An 18,731-nucleotide genomic window follows, 5' to 3' on the forward strand; every position below is an offset into this window, starting at 1 on the left:
ATGTATGAAGAAGACATGGAACTCATGAAAGCTGTTCATCAGTGGGGGATTAAGGATACAGGGAAAGAAATAGCAATAAGGGAGGTTATTCTCCGCAAAATATAAGGTACCATTGTGAAGGGGAAAAAAAAGAATATTGGGAAAGTTAAAAAAAAAAAAAAGTAACAGGAAAGTAAAACAGTCTCAGATGGGGGGTCGACACCAGCAGGAGTGGGGATGGTTAACAGAATGAGTGACACTTGTAATCCTAGCCACTCTGGAGGCTAAGATTTGAGGATTATGGTTCAAAAGCAGCCTGGGCAGAAAAGACCCCGTGAGACTCTTAATCTCTAGTTAACCACACATAAACTGAAAGTGGAACAGTGGCTCAAAGTGGTAAAGTACTAGCCTTGAGCAAAAGAGCTTAGGGACACAGTGCCTAGGTCCTGAGTTCAAGCCCCATGACTGAAGGACAAAAAGGGGGGTGAGTAAAGATTAATATGGTAAATATAATTCATTTACATATATGAAAATAGAGCAGTTAAATTGTTTTAAATTCTGTTAAGCTAGGCGCGGGTGGCTCACAACTATAATCCTAGCTGTTCAAGAGGCTGAGGATCATTGTTCAGAGCCAGCCTGGTCAGGAAAGTGTATGAGTCTCTTATCTCAAATAACTACCAAAAATCATGTCTAAAAGAGGTAGAACACTAGCCTTGAGCAAAAGAGCTTATGTTTAATGTACTAGGTGAGTTTCCTTTGACATACCCCCTGTGGTCACTGTATATGATTCTGGTACACTGGATATTGTATATATGCTTATCTGAACTAGGGAAGGGAAAGAAAAATGAAAGAGGTTGTAACAAAGATGACAAGAAATGTACTCACTACCTTATTATGTAACTGTACCCTCTCTGTACATCACCTTATCAATAAAATTTAATTAAAAATAAATAAATAAAAGAGGTAGAACACTAGCCTCGAGCAAAAGAGCTTAGGAACAGCACCTAAGCCCTGATCTCAAGCCCCAAGCCTGGCACCAAAAATAAGCAAAGAAACATCAACAAATATGGGAGGGGGGAGGGGGGAGGGGGGAGGGGGGAGGGGGGAGATATAGAATCCCAAAAACATGTCTAAGATAATTATCAAATGTTCTTAGCAGGAATTCAATTACAAGCAAATCCTGTTTGAAAAGCATAGTGATAAAGAGAGCACAGAGTCAGTATAATTAAAAATCAAACTGATCACTGAATTAGGACTAATATCTCAAGGTGACCTCCTTGAAGACATGATGGTAGACTTTTCTGAATGAACTAGAGTATAAATGTTTATGGCCAAATTCTGAGTTCTTGGTAACTACCAATTATTCGGAGGAAGGGGACTTGCTAAGCTATGGGAGAGGAGGCTGTTAGGCCAACAGGATTGGTGTCTTTGAAGAAGGCAACTTATTGAATAAGAATTTGGCAAAGATATATGTATCCTGGAGAAACAGCAGGTTCTTGACTATGGTAAGAGGAAGGACATTAGACCTCTTTAAAACTCTTGTTTGTTTTCATTGTATTTGTTTTTCAATACTGGAGATTGAATTGAGGGTCTGTTGCATGCTGGGCAAGTACTCCGCCACTTGAGCCACACCTCAGCCCTCATTAGAACTTTTGAACTGTGCTCAGAAGTCCAGGAGAACTTAGTATCTTTGCCCCTGCTTCCCAAATCTATATATTTGCAAGAAGTTGTCTAGACATGTACTCCAGAACTGCCACTTTCTCTTTAGCACAGATGCTCAAAGGGACAGGAGAGTGGTGTGGGGGTGCAGATTAATGTAATTTTTAGGGGGAGCTGCTAAGAAGACAAACAGCTTTTTTTTACATAAGTGCAAGAGCTGGTACCCAAGATCTCATACATGCTATGCAAGCACTTACCACTAAGCCATACCCTTAGCCCTTTCAAGTCATTTTCGTATTAGAGTTTGTCATTTAGAATTGAAAAGTTGAACTAAATGTAGAGCTTCTCCCAAATATTATTTAACTGTCGATTCATTGACAAGTGGGAAGGGTATCTTAATTTTGAATTGTTCCATCTTTTCCAGATCTTGGTCACAGTGTACTGGCAGATCATTATGAAAATTCTCAGTGGGGACAGCAGCCCTCCTACAGAAGTGAAGCCAACTGCAGCTGGGATAAAGTGATCATTGACAAGACTGACCAGGAGGCTTGGCCAACCATCCCAGGAACAGAGACTGAGTCTGCTGCAGAATGTCCTGCAGACACTGACTCTGCCTCCAACTGTGGCTCAGAGAACAGTAGCATGGCTACAGGGAGTGCCCAGGGCAGCTTCACAGGACATACCAAGAAGACAAATGGCAATAATGGCGCCAGTGGCGCACTCGTCCAAAGCCCTTCTCATCAGAATGCCCTTGGGGCAGGGGGAGTGAATGGGAACGGAAGTGCAGCCAGAGTGTGGGGTGTAGCCACAGGCTCCACCTCTGGCCTGGCTCACTGCTCTATTGGTGGTGGGGATGGAAAAATGGACAATATGATTGGAGATGGAAGAAGTCAGAATTGCTGGGGTGCTTCCAACTCCAATGCCGGCATTAATCTTAACCTTAATCCTAATGCCAACCCAGCTGCCTGGCCTGTGCTTGGACATGAAGGACCTGTGGCAACAGGCAACCCTTCCAGTATTTGCAGTCCAGTCAGTGCCATAGGTCAGAGCATGGGCAGCCAGAATGGGAACCCAGCAGGCACTCTAGGTGCTTGGGGAAACCTGCTGCCACCAGAGAGCACAGAACCACAAACGTCCACTTCTCAGAATGTGTCTTTCAGCGTACAGTCTCAGAACCTTAACACTGATGGGCCAAATAACACTAACTCCATGAGCTCTTCACCAAACCCCGTCAGTGCAATGCAGACAGATGGACTGCCAAATTGGGGCATGGCTGTTGGTATGGGGGCCATCATCCCACCCCACCTGCAAGGCCTTCCTGGTGCTAATGGATCATCAGTGTCTCAAGGCAGTGGGAATGGTGGGGAAGGAATGGGCAGTTCTGTGTGGGGACTGTCCCCCAGCAACCCTGCTACAGGAAATAATAATCCTGGGTTCAATCAGGGGAATGGAGACACTGTGAACTCAGCATTAAGTGCTAAGCAAAATGGATCCAGCAGTGCTGGGCAAAAGGAAGGGAATGGAGGGAGTGCCTGGGACTCAGGGCCTCCTGCAGGTCCTGGGATCCTCTCCTGGGGAAGGGGAGGCAGCAACAGTGGAGTCAGTAATATCCATGCGGGAGCCTGGGGTCACCCCAACCGGAACTCCTCTAGTGGTGTGAATGGGGAGTGGGGCAAGTCCCCGAACCAGCATTCCAATGGTGATGTCAGTGGAAAAGGATCCCCAGGGTGGGAGAGCACTAGTGTTGCCAGCCACTCTCCTGCCCAGCAGCCGGGCGGTGAGCACGTGAACTCGTGGGCCAAAGCTGCATCTTCTGGAGCCACAGCAAGCGGAGGAAGTAACGATGGCTCTGGAAGCCATGGTGATGGAGGTACTGGGAGGGAAGGAGCTGCCGAGCTCAGGAGGCGAGATAAAGGGGCTATAGACCAAGGACACATCCAGTTGCCAAGGAACGACCTTGACCCAAGAGTTTTGTCTAATACTGGTTGGGGACAGACTCCTGTAAAGCAAAACACTGCCTGGGAATTTGAAGAGTCCCCTAGGTCTGAAAGGAAAAATGACAATGGGACAGAGGCCTGGGGTTGTGCAGCTACTCAACCTTCAAACTCAGGGGGGAAGAACGATGGGTCCATCGTGAACAGTACAAATACCTCTTCAGTATCGGGGTGGGTCAGCTCGCCACCTGCCGCTGCACCAGCAAACACAGGTTGGGGAGACAGCAACAACAAAGTGTCCAGTGGCCCAGGGGTGTGGGGGGATTCGATGAGCTCTACTGCTGTTACTAATGCTGCTGCTGCCAAGAGTGGCCATGCCTGGAGTGGGACTGTAAATCAGGAGGACAAGGCGCCCAGCTGGGGTGAGACTCAAAAACCCAAATCCCAGAACTGGGGTGATGGACAGAGATCGAATCCAGCCTGGAGTGCAGGAGGGGGAGACTGGGCAGACCCGCCTCCTGTTCTTGGACATCTGGGGGATGGGAAAAAAAATGGATCTGGATGGGATGCTGACAGTAATAGATCGGGGTCTGGTTGGAATGAGGCTGCAAGGTCTGGGACCAGCGGCTGGGGCAATGGCACAAGTGCAAAGGTGAATCCGGGTACAAACTGGGGCGAGGCTCTCAAACCTGGTCCCCAGCAGAACTGGACTCACAAGGCCCAAGACAATGCAAGCAACTGGGGAGGAGCTGCTTCTGTTAAACAGACGGGGACAGGGTGGATTGGGGGCCCGGCTCCAGTCTCGCAGAAGGACAGCAGTGAGGCAACTGGCTGGGAGGAGCCCTCTCCCCCGTCCATTCGACGCAAAATGGAGATTGATGATGGTACCTCAGCTTGGGGGGACCCAAGCAGCTACAACAACAAAACTGTAAACATGTGGGACAGGAACAACCCAGTCATCCAGAGCAGTACCACAACCACTGCCACACCCACGACCCCCACCTCGAGCGCCACACACCGGGCCGAGACGCCACCCTCTCATCAGGCTGGCACTCAGCTGAATCGGTCTCCATTGCTCGGGCCAGGTATGGAAGGTGCTCCATGCTGCCTTATGAGTGAAAGAGTAGTTTATTCTCACTGCATATATGTAAGTACTCTGGCTAGAGGTTCCATAGAGAGTGACTTGAAGGTAAAAGCCCTTTGGCCTTGTGGTATGGCTATCTAAACACAGCAAATAAAGAACAATCTGGTAGTGGTTTAATAGCCAAGGAAAATTATCTCTGAGCACCCTGTAGGGCAAAATTCCCCCACTGATTGGTGGTTCTTTTTTCTTCAGATTGCCAGAGAATAACATCCTTTGAAGTTGTGTTTATGTTGTGCTGTACTATCATCTATGTAACCTTATTGGTTACATAATGTGATAGATAGTTGATCTCTTTTGTGCCAGTATTGGGGTTTTAATTCATCTAATTTGTTTTGCTGGTATACTGATGATTTGAGCCATGCCTTCAGCCCCACTTTCTGCTAGTTAATTGGAGATATAGTCTCAAACTTTTTTTCAGGGGCTGGCTGCAAACATGATTCTCCAGATCTCAGCCTCCAGAGTAGCTAGGATTATAGGTTGAGTCAAAGTGTGGTACAGAGGGGTTACAGATTCATATGTAAGGCAGTGAGTACATTTCTTGTTCAACTTGGTACCTCCTCTCATTTTTCCCCCACCTCCCTCAACCATTGATAATCTTATAGAAACAATTTTGAATTCCTTTCTCATTTTAGCTTCATTCTTTGGAGTCTTTTCAGTGTCATAAACATACTTTATAGGCTCTTGGCCCATTTGTGCCATAATGGTCTGATTGCTGAAGCTATAACTAGTCTTAGTCTTCAGCTGTGAGATTTTAAGTGCAAGCATATTCCCTGACCCCTGTACTGTGCAAATAGCCCAAGATTACACTCATTCCATACATACCCAGTGGCAGCATGACAGTGCCAGCATTGATCATAAAATGCAAAAGAACTACTTTGGGGCTGGGAATGTGGCTTACTGGTAAAGTGATTGCCTAACATACATGAAGCCCTGGGTTCAATTCCTCAACACCACATAAAGAGAAAAAGCCGGAAGTGGCGCTGTGGCTCAAATGGCAGAGTGCTAACCTTGAGCAAAAAGAAGCCAGGGACAATGCTCAGGCCCTGAGTCCCAGGTCCCAGCACTGGTGTGCGCATGCGCGTGTGTGTGTATACATATACACACAAAAAAAACAAGAAGAAATACTTCCTTTTAGGAAAGATTGGGACCCATTATGTTCATCTGTGTTAATCTATAAGGTATTTTAATTGATCAAATGAACCATTGGTTCTTTGTCCCTGCTTTCATAAAACTACCTCGGAGCTTGGCGGGAGGAGAGGAAGGAATAGACTTCGTCCCAGAGAGTCCAGTTGGTCTGGGATGAAGCTCATTCATGGTGTTTCAGTGTGGTCAGCTCTGCAAGAAGACAGTTTTTGTAAAATGTAAAGGCCATTATAGGAGTCATGTTTTTATTTCAGGAGAGAGAGAGAGGATTCCAGTGTCAGATATTTGTGCTTTGGATTCCTTTTTGTGCAATTGGATGCTGAGAAGATTCAGTCCAGAAGCCTAAAGCACAATGTTGACCACCAGCATAAAATGTAACGACAAGTGCCAGTATTGGTGCATGGTGCAAAGTACCATTGTGCTGCAAGTATGAAATTGCCTAAACAGTGGTGAGAGTGGCTCTCAGATTCTACAACTTCCTCACCCCAAAACAGCACTCCTCCATATGCCATGTCACACTTTCTCATACTGAGCTCAAAATCTGACCTCTTGCTTCCTTGTGATTAAAGCTTTCCCTCCCTTGGGACTGCTATACCCTGTGTGTTTCTGTTCCTGGTAGAGCCCTATCCCACCCAGCTGTTGGGGTGAGGCTTCCAGCCTATTGAGAGCTTTTGTGACCTGATCCTCTGGTCCGCATGTTAGAGGCACATTCCAGTTTTAGTTGCCTCTGAATTCATAAACACAGTAAATATGAGCCTTAAGGGGAGAGAGCAGCTCTCTAAGGCCCCTCGGACATGGATTGTATGTGGCAGGCACCTGTGGCACCCAGAGCTCAGCCTGTGGGGGAGGCTACATGGTTGTGTCCACTCTAGGCCTCTGATTCCAAAAGACTAGGAGAGGGCAGCCAAGTGTGCTGAATACCTGTTGACTTGTCATATGTGCAGATGTTGGTTTGAAACTGTCGTAGGCAATCAGATCCCTGAGCAGACACAACTGGCATATCTTGTCACACAGCTGCCTATTCCACAGTGCCATCAGTGTTATGATACTGGCTCTTTCCATCTACCTCCATCCTCACTCCCATGAGATGGAACAGGGAGGCCAGAGTGCTCACACCTTGTGATGGAGGGAGGCCTTGCAGGGGGAAGCAGCCCAAGAAGGACCCAGGGCAGGGGCAGGTGGGATCTTTTAGGGTGTCTGAGATACAGGGAAGCAAAGAGCAGTTTTAAGCAGAGCTGGAAGCCTAGACTTTCTGTAGAATCAGCTGTGGCTATAAAATGAAGAATGGATCCATGGGAAGCCATGTTAGAGAAGATGGAGACAGGTGGGATGCCATGTGGAGTGGAAGTGGAGGCAGGCAGGCTTAAAAGGATGTAGGAGCAAACAGGAAGGCCAGATGGAAGCAGCTTAGAGCTGAGAAAGGGGTACACTGTCTGCTGGTATATCCCTGAAGACCAAGTCTCAGCACAGAGCCGAGTGCAGCTGAGGGGGAAAGGCCATCCTAACAAATAGTGTAGAAGCTGAAGATGTGACTCAGCGATAGAATGCTTGTCTAACATGCACATGTCTGTGGGTTCCATCTCTAGCACCAACACCTCCAAAATACTGGGTGGGAGTACATTTAAAAGCCAGCAGAAAGGAACAAGTCGAGAAGAGAATGGATACAAAGGGAGGAGAGAGCCTTCTGCCCTATAAGAGAGTGTTTTTTTGTCTGTCTCGTAGAGAGGCTCGGGAAAGGGCAAGTGCAGGCAGTCCACTTGTCAGTGGAGAAGACAAAGGGGCAAACACAAGGAGCTTGTGTTACCTCCCCATGCAGACAGAGACTGGAATAAAAGTCTTACCCCGGAGCCCAACCAGTTTTTGGATTATGTTGGGGCCCAGGAATAGCACATGTGGATAGATGTTCAGTCACTGTGTTGGAGGCTATTGGCCTCACTGCATGCTAGTGCTGAGGTAGAGAGGGGAGCAGAAGCCAAGCCCCCTCCATGTGGAACTTGCAAGCCAGTGAGTGAGAGAAGCAGAGACTAGTACATAGTAGGAACAACATCAGGAGCAGAACAGGCCCAGGGAGGCCAAGGCCCCAGAGAGGTAGGCATCCTGGACATTGAGCAGCTGCTGGGCAAACCAAGAGCCAATGACCACCTTAAAATTAAAAAGCAAAAAACAACACACTCAGATTCTCCTTCAATCATGTAAAACCAGCACAGGTCAACCAGCGCAAACTCAGTGTCACTGTCCCACTGAACCTCGTCAGTCCACTTGCTGCAGGTTGTCTTCCAGCTTCCTCTCTAGTCCCTGGCAGCTTCATCTCCCAAGGCCATACTGAGAAATCTGTGTGGATCCCCTTGCAGTTCAGTGCCACTAAGGATCCAAAACAGACAGCATATGCCCTTTTGGCCCACTTTCACTGAAAATCTCTGTCAGTGTCTATCTCTGTGTCTCTCCCTCTCCTCTCTCTCTCTCTCTCTCTCTTGCCAATCTTGGGGCTTGAGTGCAGGTCCTAGGTGCTTGTAGCCACTGAGCTGCTGTGCTCAAGGCCAGCGCTCTACCACTTGAGCTACAGCTACACTTCCAGCTTTTTGCTGGTTAATTGGAGATAAGACTTACACACTTTCATGTCTGGGCTAGCTTCAGACCATAATCCTTAGATCTCAGCTTCCTGAGTAGCTAGATTTATAGGTATAAGCCTCCAGCACCCAGCTTGAGCCATCGTTTTTTAAAGGAAAATGTTCATATAGACTTCCAGAGTTCTGGTTTGTTTTGACTCACTGAACTCATAGAAGCCATCAGTGTGGCTGCTTTTTTACCTCTACTCCCCACTTCCTACCCAACAGCAACCAGCTAGTTTCTTGGTGCATTTGGATATGTTTTTTCTAATACATGGCTATCATTTCTAAGCACTTCAAGTTCTAAAAAGTGTATGAAAGAATAAGGGAAATAAGATAATTGATGCCCAAAAAAGGAACTTGAAAATGTAGACATTGAACAATGTAGTGGGAGAGACCAGTAATATAAAATTATCTTGAGTTTTGATCAGCATTATAGCATAACAAAGGTATTCAGAAAGTATTCAAAGAGTTAGCATTTTAAAATGGCTGCCAGCACAAGTACACACACATAGACACACATGAAATCAGTCTGTAAACCTAGCTATTCAGGAGGCTGGGATCTGAGTATCATGGTTTGAAGCTAGCCAGGTAGACAAATCCACACGACTATTGTCTCTAGTTAACCAACAGAAAACGAGTACTGGAGGTATGACTCAAGTGATGGCACAATCGCTCTGATTTTAAAAGCCAAGTGAGAGCATGAGACCCTGAATTCAAAGCTCAGTACCAGTACCAAAAAAAACCCAAAACTTTTTATAGATGTATAGGTAGGTAGGTAGATGTGTGTGTTCTGCCCCTGATGGAACAGTCCCGTGGCCCCTTCCCAATAGGCAAGAGGACCTACTATAGGACCCCTGCCCAGCACCAGAATCTAGGACAGCACGGGACTAGCTTAACTGCCAAAATCTGTGACCACATGCAGTCTTTGAGTAGCTAGCTGCCTGTAACACCTGTCTCAAGGGGAGAGGTGGGGCCTCACAGTGATCTACTTAGGGCTTTCAGTCACTTCTGTGACACACCCCGCAGAGGGGACCCATACTGTACTTGCTGTCAGTTTTCCCCGCTTTGATATGTCATCCTAGAAAACAAAGTCTACATTATCTACAGGTGAAAAGGAGGAGAGTTACTCTGTACCTGCCCCTTTCCCACCCAGCTGCTGCTTCCCTGCTCTCCTCTCTAGCTCTGGGATCCTGTGCAAATCTTGATAGTTGTAGCACTGTTGTAGAAGCAATTACAAATTTACTTTTACAAATTCTTAATACACAACTTTTGTCATGTTGAGTGTATGCACAACATGTAATGGGTTTGTTAGGAATCTTTCTCATGCACAAAGCTAAACATTTTCTGCCACCGTACCAAGTATAGTATTTCTGCTCCACATCACCTGTGATATTGTCTCAGACCTGAACTGAGTCCTCCTTTGCAGTGAGAGCAAAGGTCATCAGTCTCACAGCCTGTAACTTTACAGGCTTGTTAGGCCAAGCCATTCTTTGAGCCTGGAGGGTCTCATGCAGGCTCCACCATGGTAGCTCCTGCCATGGTGTGTTGCCACAGGCCACCGTCGGTGCAGGGGACACAGCCACTGGGCTGTGTGCTGGCCAGTGGCTGCAGTACCTGCATAGGTTGTCCTAATGCCTGCGGTTCCGCACTCCATACAAATGCCTTCCACTTAGGAGAGCCCAGTGGTGTTTCTGCTGCTTATAAGATGTATACATCTGGTATTTCAGAGGTGTTATATACCATGTTGCCATTGACCTGTGCTGGTTTTACATGATTGAAGGAGAATCTGAGTGTTAAGTTGTTTTTTGTGTTGTTTTTTTAATTTTAAGGTGGTCATTAGCCCTGAAGGATATTGCTATCTCTTGTCTTATAAAGTGTGTGGCTTCTCATTCTCAGGTTGGTATGAGCCTGAGGAAAAGCGATGTCATAGTAGGCAGTGAAGCAGTGGTTTGCTTGGACCTGGCTCAGCCCCATTCTGGCAGTAGACTCCTGGTAAAAACCTTTATCAGAGACTCAGCTGACCAGGATGGGTTCTGATGCTGCACGGCATGATGCAGTAGATCCACTGGCTAGGTGTAGCCCCTCCTTCTGTGACATCACCTGAATCTGACAGAGGCCAGACACCCAGAACCTGATGCTGTCAGGTTCATGGTAGCTCCGGGCTGTTCTTTCTGCTTGTGGGAAGTGCAAATTTAATGTTTCTAAGGGAATAAAATCTTAAAAATACTTGACAGCTTGACTACCCAATATAATGTTCTGGGGCACTCAATCTACAGATGTCCAGGAGACGTGAATATTAGTTATGACCACTGTTTGAAGGTACAGGTCCTCAGAGTCAACTCCAGGTTGTCAGTGCAGATGAGGGTCAGCCTCCAGAGACTGCTCTTTCCTCCCTGAGCCATGCTTGGGTTTCACAAAAAAAAAAAAAAAAAAAAAAAAAAAAAGGTCATTCTGAAAGGGATTTGGGGGGGGGGGCCACTGCACATTCCTCTAAAGGAAAATGGGATAGTGTATACTTGGTCCAACTGAGGCAGCAACATACTGGGCTCACTGAGCTCTACCTGTCTTCCAACACTGAATGAGAGTAAACAGTAATTCTCTGTGCCATTCAGAAAGCCGGAGGAAATACACTACTGATGTGAAGCGTATTCCAGATTTGTTTCTGCATCCTACTGACTTGACTGCCTGTCTTCAGCCCCCTGACCTCACCCTTGCATCTGGCTGACTACCCAACTTCAGCCTGAAAGCCCCACCCCTGTAGTTGCAGGCTTGCAACTTAGTTTTTCTGGCATAAATGTTACTCAGTTCTAAGATACTCTCAAGGCAGAGATCATGTGAGTTAGTCATGTAAGAGGTATGTTTCATTCCTTAAACTGAAACTTGAAGAATTGTCCCTTTAATGCCTGAGTGTGCCACCTAGCAGGCATCCCATACATACCTAGAGGCTTGAATTGTTAGTACTTTTACTTAGACACGATTGGCACTTTTTTTTTTTTTTTTTGGCCAGTCCTGGGCCTTGGACTCAGGGCCTGAGCACTGTCCCTGGCTTCTTCCCGCTCAAGGCTAGCACTCTGCCACCTGAGCCACAGCGCCCCTTCTGGCCGTTTTCCATATATGTGGTGCTGGGGAATCGAACCGAGAGCTTCATGTGTAGGAGGCAAGCGCTCTTGCCACTAGGCCATATTCCCAGCCCACGATTGGCACTTTTTAACTAAGCCTTTCTTTGCCACAAAGGTTTGTCACACTTAGGGGAAACAAAGTCATGGGTATGAAATAAGCGGGAACTCATTCCTACTTTCACACAAGACAGGGCAAGAATATTGAGCTGATTGTGGAGCTTGTGGTGGTCCCTCTCCAGGGAGTGGAGTGCTGCCTTCTCAGCCGGGGCTTCGTGGGCTCACTTGCAGGCCGTCCAATCTTAGACAGCACTTTCACACTTCACTTTCTCTACTCCAGGAAAAACATGACGCACACTTATTTGGGATAGAGGTGCAGCTCAGTGGTAGATCGCATGCCTAGTATGTTGGAGGATATAAAGTCAATCCCAACATACACTTGCACACACGCACACACACACAGAGCCAGGCTCCAGTGTCTCATGCTGTAATCCTAGCTACTCAGGAGGCTAAGATCTGAGGATCATGATTCTAAGCCAGCCAGGACAGGAAAATTCATGAGCCTCATCTCCAGTTAACTACCTAAATGCTAGAAGTAAAGCTGTGCCTCAAGTGAAAAGAGTCAAATAAGCATGAGAGGCCCTGAGTTCAAGCTCCAGTAAAATATTTTTAACGTGAAAGAAAACTACAATTTCTGGTGTTTGTTAGTACTGCTAATTTGTTGTTTTCAACTCTGTATTTGTTCAGTTGAAAGCATTGAAAGGAGATAAGAACTCCAGAACTACTTGATTCAGAAGTGGTGTGCTAAAAGTGGTAGGATTTGACAGATTTTTTGCATTTGAAGTGCTCTCCAGTACCAGTCTGCCTGGAAGTCTGCCAGGGTTCCTCACCAGTAAAGCACTTGGCAGGGTCTCCCTCACTCAGGTTTGCAGTTCCCTGTTGATAGGGGTTCCCCAGCACAAAGGCCTCCCCCAATTCGACATGCACAGGCTGGTCGGCATTGGATGTACACACATACAGCTGGCGTGGTGCTTGTCTAAGCCGTGGGCACTTCAGTGAATTCCCCATGCCAGGCCGTGGTGCCTGGGGCGGCGTTGGCACCCCTAGAAAGCAGTATATTAGTACCCATCACACCTCCAGCAGCTGTGCCTTACTTAGCTGTGGCAATGGGTTAATGGTGAAGCCAACTTAGCATGCCCAGACCTCCAACGCTGCACAGCTCAGGGTGCCATGGGTTGGACCCAGGGCCTCATGCATGCACACTGCTACTAGACCACCGTCCCTTGAATGGTCATTTAGATTTTTTAAATTTTTGTATGGTATTAGGGTTTGAACTCAGAGCCTATGTTTGTTAAGCAAATACTGTACCAATAGAGCCATGCCCCCAGCCCTTTTCACTTTATTTTTCAGGTATAATTTCAGGCTTTTTGCCATGACATATGTCTATCTACACTTCCCACAGAGCTGGAATTAGAAGTTTAAACCACCCAGTTTATTGAGATGGCGTTCTCACTAAATGCTTTTCCTGGGATGGCCTTGGACTTTAATTCCCCTTAAGAAGAAAATTAATAAATTTCACAAGTGTGAATATCCATATTTAAGCTAAATCATTTAAATTTTACATTAATTATTCTTATTTGATACCATAAGCTTTCTCTTATATCAGAGTCAGATGCTTTCTAGTGTTTGGTTACTCCTTAACATATTCTCATATCTCTGGAGACAATGTACCCCTGAGACTTCGCACTGGTGTGAGCCTTTTGGAGCAGTAGTATCAGACACCACATGGTTAGCATTGGAGCTGTCGTGATAGTTGAATTACAGTTTTACTTTCTTACGTTCTCTCTTGTGGGCACCTTTTCAGTTTCATCAGGCTGGGGAGAAATGCCTAACGTGCACTCAAAGACTGAGAACTCGTGGGGAGAGCCCTCCTCCCCTGCCAGCCTGGTTGACAACGGCACAGCAGCCTGGGGGAAGCCACCCAGCAGTGGCAGTGGATGGGGTGATCACCCTGCTGAGCCGGCAGTGACGTTTGGAAGAGCCAGTGCTCCTGCCACCGGCCCAGCCCTGTGCAAACCAGGTAAGGCCCTGATCTGGCAGTTTAGAGATGTGGGTGGGCTAGGGGTGAATCAAGCAGTAAAGCACTTGCCTGGCAAGCACAGGCCCTGAGCTGAGTCTCCAGTTCATCCAAGAAGGAGAAAGGGACAGGAGGCAAGGGAAGGAAGAGGGAAAGGGAAGGGGAAGGAAGAGGGAAAGGGAAGGGGAAGGAAGGAAAGAAGAGAAGGGAGTTTAGACTCCATATGTGGTAGTGCACATGTGTAATCCTGCACTGGGAAGCTTAAGGCAGGAGGACTGCATCCCAGGCCGGGAGGCCTAGCCTGTCAGCAGGACCCTGTGAAGGAAAAGGAAAAAGAAAAGGAAAGTGATTGTTTATGTTTGCTACTGCTGTAAGTTGCACACGTTTTAAGATTTGAAACTTTGTGACACTAGAAGTAGAAAAGTCACATGTCAGGTCACTGTCAAAATACAGATGCATTGTAAATGTTCTATACAGATACCTTCTGCAGTGTGCTTATGGTTTATATGCAGTACAAGTGAAGGTCATGCTTCTGTGGAAATAATTGTATAGGCATTGGAGGCGTGGCTTGGTAGAGCGCTCACCAGTGAGCAAAAGCATCAGGTACCAAGTTCAAGTCCCAGTCTTGCACCAAAAAGGAAAACAAGAAAAACAGGCTGGGTGCCTGTGGCTCATGCCTTTATCCTAGCTACTCAGGAGGCTGAGATCTGAGGATTATAGTTCAAAGCAAGCCCAAGTAGGAATGTCCAAGAGTTTCTTAACTCCAGTTAGTCACAGAAAAAGCTGGAAGTGGCACTGTGGCTTAAGTGGTAGAGCGCCAGCCTTGAGCAAAACAAAACTCAAGCAGAGTTCAAGCCATAGGACTAGCCAACAACCACAAAAAAAAAAAAAAATGAAGGAAAAAGAAAGAAAAGGAAAGGAAAGAAAAGAAAGAAAGAACCAGGGCTGGGAATGTGGCTTAGTAGTGCTTGTCTAGCATGCATGAAGCCCTGGATTCAATTTCTCAATACCATGTACACACAAAAAGCCAATGTGGCGCTGTAGCTCAAGAGGTACAGCCCTAGGACTGGAAAAAAAAAAAAAAAAAAAACAACCAAAAGGATTGTTTATATACATCATTATGTGTATGTGGATCTTCCCAAATCCCAAACTGTGTGCAGTGCGAGCCTGGATGGATCCCAGCAGTCAGTAAGGGTGCTGGCTCCCGGCAGCTGCAGCGCTCACGCAGCCTACACCGCTTCCCCAGCACCGCGCAGAGACCACAGCGTCTTTCCTCATGGGCTTCGTGTTTGAAGACATTGATTCACAGCACCCCAACACTTCTTGCCTTGCTCTCATAAAATATTGCTTTGGCTCCTCCATGTTTATGCTTCAAACTTGCAAAATGGGCTTGAGGACGTAAGTCAAGGCGGAGCACTTGTCTAGCACTCATTTCTCACAGGTGTCCAGACACTGGTTACTACCTGGAGTGTCTAGTATGTGGCCAGCGTGACGCCACATTAGTGTAAATAGGAAAATCACTTGATTTACAGTTGATATCACATTAATTGTTCATAGCTACAGAATCTCCCCATTGCTGGGGATTTGGCCTAGTGGCAAGAGTGCTTGCCTCGTATACATGAGGCCCTGGGTTCGATTCCCCAGCACCACATATACAGAAAATGGCCAGAAGTGGCGCTGTGGCTCAAGAGGTAGAGTGCTAGCCTTGAGCAAAAAGAAGCCAGGGACAGTGCTCAGGCCCTGAGTCCAAGCCCCAGGACTGGCCAAAAAAAAAAGAATCTCCCCATTTTCTTTGGCTGTGTTTAGTTATCCTAGATCTTAAAAGGCAGCTATTGATTTTGGGGGGGGGGGTGTTGTTTCAGGGGGTTTCTTTTTGCCAGTCCTGGGCCTTGGACTCAGGGCCTGAGCACTGTCCCTGGCTTCTTTTTGCTCAAGGCTAGCACTCTGCCACTTGAGCCACAGCGCCACTTCTGGCCGTTTTCTATATATGTGGTGCTGAGGAATCGAACCCAGGGCTTCATGTATACGAGGCAAGCACTCTTGCCACTAGGCCATATTCCCAGCCCCGATTTTATGTTTTAATACTTTGCCAACAGTGGCTCCATATGTCCATTGTCCAGCTAGCTGCAAGTATTTATCACTAAGCTAAAGGATCAGGAAACTTCTAAGTGTTTGGCTTCATGTCACAGTATATTTTGTTCTTAGAATTTGCCCTTGGGTTTGTCAGGTGCATGTCTTGTGTTGTAAACATCATAGTCACAATATCTTCAGGACCTTGGCCACCTGTCATAAGTCTAGTCTTCATGTATTCCTAACAAGAAGTAAATGTTTGGCCTAACTTTGACATCATGTAGCTGGGTGCCAGTGGCTCATGCCTATATTCCTAACTACTCAGGAGTCTAAGATCTGAGGATCATAGTTCAAAGCCAGCCTGGGCAGGAAAGTCTGTGAGACTTTTTTATCTCCAATTAATCACCAGAAAACTGGAAGTGGTGCTGTGGCTCTAAGTGGTAGAGCACTAGCCTTGAGCTGAAGAGCTCAAGGACAGCGCCCAGGCCCAGAGTTCAAGCCCCACAACCAACAACAACAAAATCACTGTATTTTTAACAAGGAGGGAAACAAATAATACCCCATCATAGAAACTAAGCTTGACGTCCCTCTGCCCCAGGCCTCTTCCCTGGAGTCTGTGGGCATGTCCTGGGAACTTGTCAGATTGACTTAACATGGTCCCCACCAACTTCCTCCCATGGGCAAGTTGGAGAAGCACTGACTTCTGTGACAGAGCCACAGGCTTCATGCAAGTTGTGACTAAGAATCGCACCCGGGACGATGACGTTTCCCAGACATCTACATTTTAGTAGCTTTTTCTTACAACGCAGAGATTCCTGCCTCTTAGGATGTCTGTCTTCCAAAATGATGTGTGTTTGTTTGGAGAAGTAGGAACAGAATGCAAGTAGAGTTTGAGGTGGAGCCAGGGCCTCACGTCCATGGTACATGTGTCTGGTAAGAGGGGTTCAGTTCCTATATCAGGGGAGATGAAGAGGGAAATGATAGTGCATGCTACACTGGCTTTCCTGTGCGTCTGAGGAATCTGTTCTCTTTGCAGCTTCCAAATCTATGCAAGATGGCTGGGGCAGTGGTGGGGATGAAATGAACCTAGGCACCAGCCAGTGGGAGGACGAGGAAGGGGACCTGTGGAATAATGCTGCCTCCCAAGAAAGCGCCTCCTCCTGCGGCTCCTGGGGCAGTGCCCCCAAAAAAGGACTTCAGAAGGTAGGTGGCGCCTGCGAGAGAGGAACAGACAGGTGTTAGCAGTGCCTGACTGGTGGTTGGAGGTGGCATCTCCCGCGAGTGGTGGATCTGAGCGCCCACGGTACTCTTAGGACCCTTTGTTGTCCCTGGGACCCTTTGCATGGTTATCAAAGTCAAAGGTTTATAGGACTAAAACTTGGTCTTTTCCAGCAACTTCTTGGGATAGAGGGGCATTTTAGCTAGCTTGCCATTGCTGTAACATACCTGAACTAAATCATTTTATGAAAAGGAAAGGTTAAGCCGGGAGCTGGTGGCTCACCCCTATAATCATAGCTACTTAGCAGGCTGACATCTGAGGAGCAAGGTTCCAAGCCAGCCTGGGCAGAACAGTCCATGAGACGCTATTGCCAAAGTACTCAGAAAAGGCCAGAAGTGGTGTTTTGGCTCGAGTGATAAGAGAGCTGGAAGCAAAAGAAGCTCAGGGACAGCACCCAGGCCGGGCCCTGAGTTCAAGCCTCAGGACTGGCAAAAAAAAAAAAGGAAAGGTTTATTTTGATTCACAGAGTTGGGGGTTGGCCCTGTTCCACTAGCCTGCAGCTGTAGTGCACTAAGGGAGCAAGGCTCAGCTCTACTAGGGAGGAGAGGGAGCGGGGGAGGAGCCAGGGTCCTCTTACCTCCCCAAAGGCATGACTCCAGCTGCCCCTGGCCTACCCCTTAGAAGTTCCATCATGTCCCACTAGTGTCACTTTGGCCAGAGCAGGTACATTGTCAAGAGATGCCAACAGTCAGCCTGTGTGTAGAAATTCGGCTGCACAAGAGGTACCAGTACCTCTCACAAAAATTCTTTGCAATGTATTTCAATTTGAAAATGTCTTTTATGTTATTACCAATTTCAGTAAAATTAGTGACTTTAATTTCTCAGTTTTAAGATGAAATAAATATTGGTAGACACAATTCTTTTCTTGGGGGCCGGCGGTGGGGGGGTTGGTTGCCAGTCCTGGAGCTTGGTGAACGTAGGGCGTGAGCACTGTCCCTGGCTTCATTTTGCTCAAGGCTAGCACTCTACCACTTCAGCCACAGCGCCACTTCTGGCCTTTTCTATGTATGTAGTACTAAGTAATGGAACCCAGGGCTTCATGCATGCTAGGCAGGCACTCTACCACTGAGCCACATTCCCAACCTGGTAGATGCAACTCTTAAACTGTTTTTTGTTTTGTTTTGCTTTTTTGTGGCACTGGGGTATACTGATACTCAGGCTTCATACTTGCCAGCCAGGCCCTCTAACACTTACTTGATCCACACCCCCACCAGAGAAAACAGTCTTCTCAAAGCAGTAAGAGCATCAGTACTCTTAAGTCGCTGGCAGGAATGTAAATTGGCAAGAGGCAAATGGAGGAGAGCTGTCATCACCTGTCAAAATTACTGATGTCTCATCTCAGCACCTCGAAGCAGCAGCGCCACTTGTTATAGGCATAGCCAATGATATTTGTCATTTTCTTTTTTTTTTTTCATTCATTTTTGAAATACTATCTTTAAGTAGTTGTACAAAGGGCAGCACTGAGCAGATGGGGTGGAGTGGAGAGACCTTCAGTGCCCCTCCCTCGTACTTTTAAATAAAGTTAGCTCATAGGCTTCTTTGCTTAGAAGGTACAGAAGTTATTAGACATGAAGTCTCTTTCCAGTTGAGCCAGCAAGCAATGCAAGTGTGGTGGGACTAGAAATACCAAATTGGTAAATTAAAGTAATAAGATTAATCTGGCTCAGGCAGCATAGTAAGGATTAAAACAGCCTCAAATAAACTACTCCGTGGGCATATAT

The 18,731-nt window shown here is 46.9% G+C and overlaps 1 protein-coding gene across 1 annotated transcript in view; it reads left to right on the forward strand.

The window, feature by feature from the left end:
* The window catches only part of Tnrc6c (trinucleotide repeat containing adaptor 6C), a 70,777-nt gene that overhangs the window by 20,781 nt on the left and 31,265 nt on the right, over window positions 1-18,731 (forward strand). Inside the window, 3 exon segments of the mRNA XM_048365117.1 lie at window positions 2,063-4,657; window positions 13,449-13,664; window positions 16,768-16,934. Of these exon segments, the coding sequence (XP_048221074.1) occupies window positions 2,063-4,657; window positions 13,449-13,664; window positions 16,768-16,934 (2,978 nt within the window).

Source organism: Perognathus longimembris, chromosome 17, assembly GCF_023159225.1.
Source record: "Perognathus longimembris pacificus isolate PPM17 chromosome 17, ASM2315922v1, whole genome shotgun sequence".
NCBI classification, from domain to species: domain Eukaryota; kingdom Metazoa; phylum Chordata; class Mammalia; order Rodentia; family Heteromyidae; genus Perognathus; species Perognathus longimembris.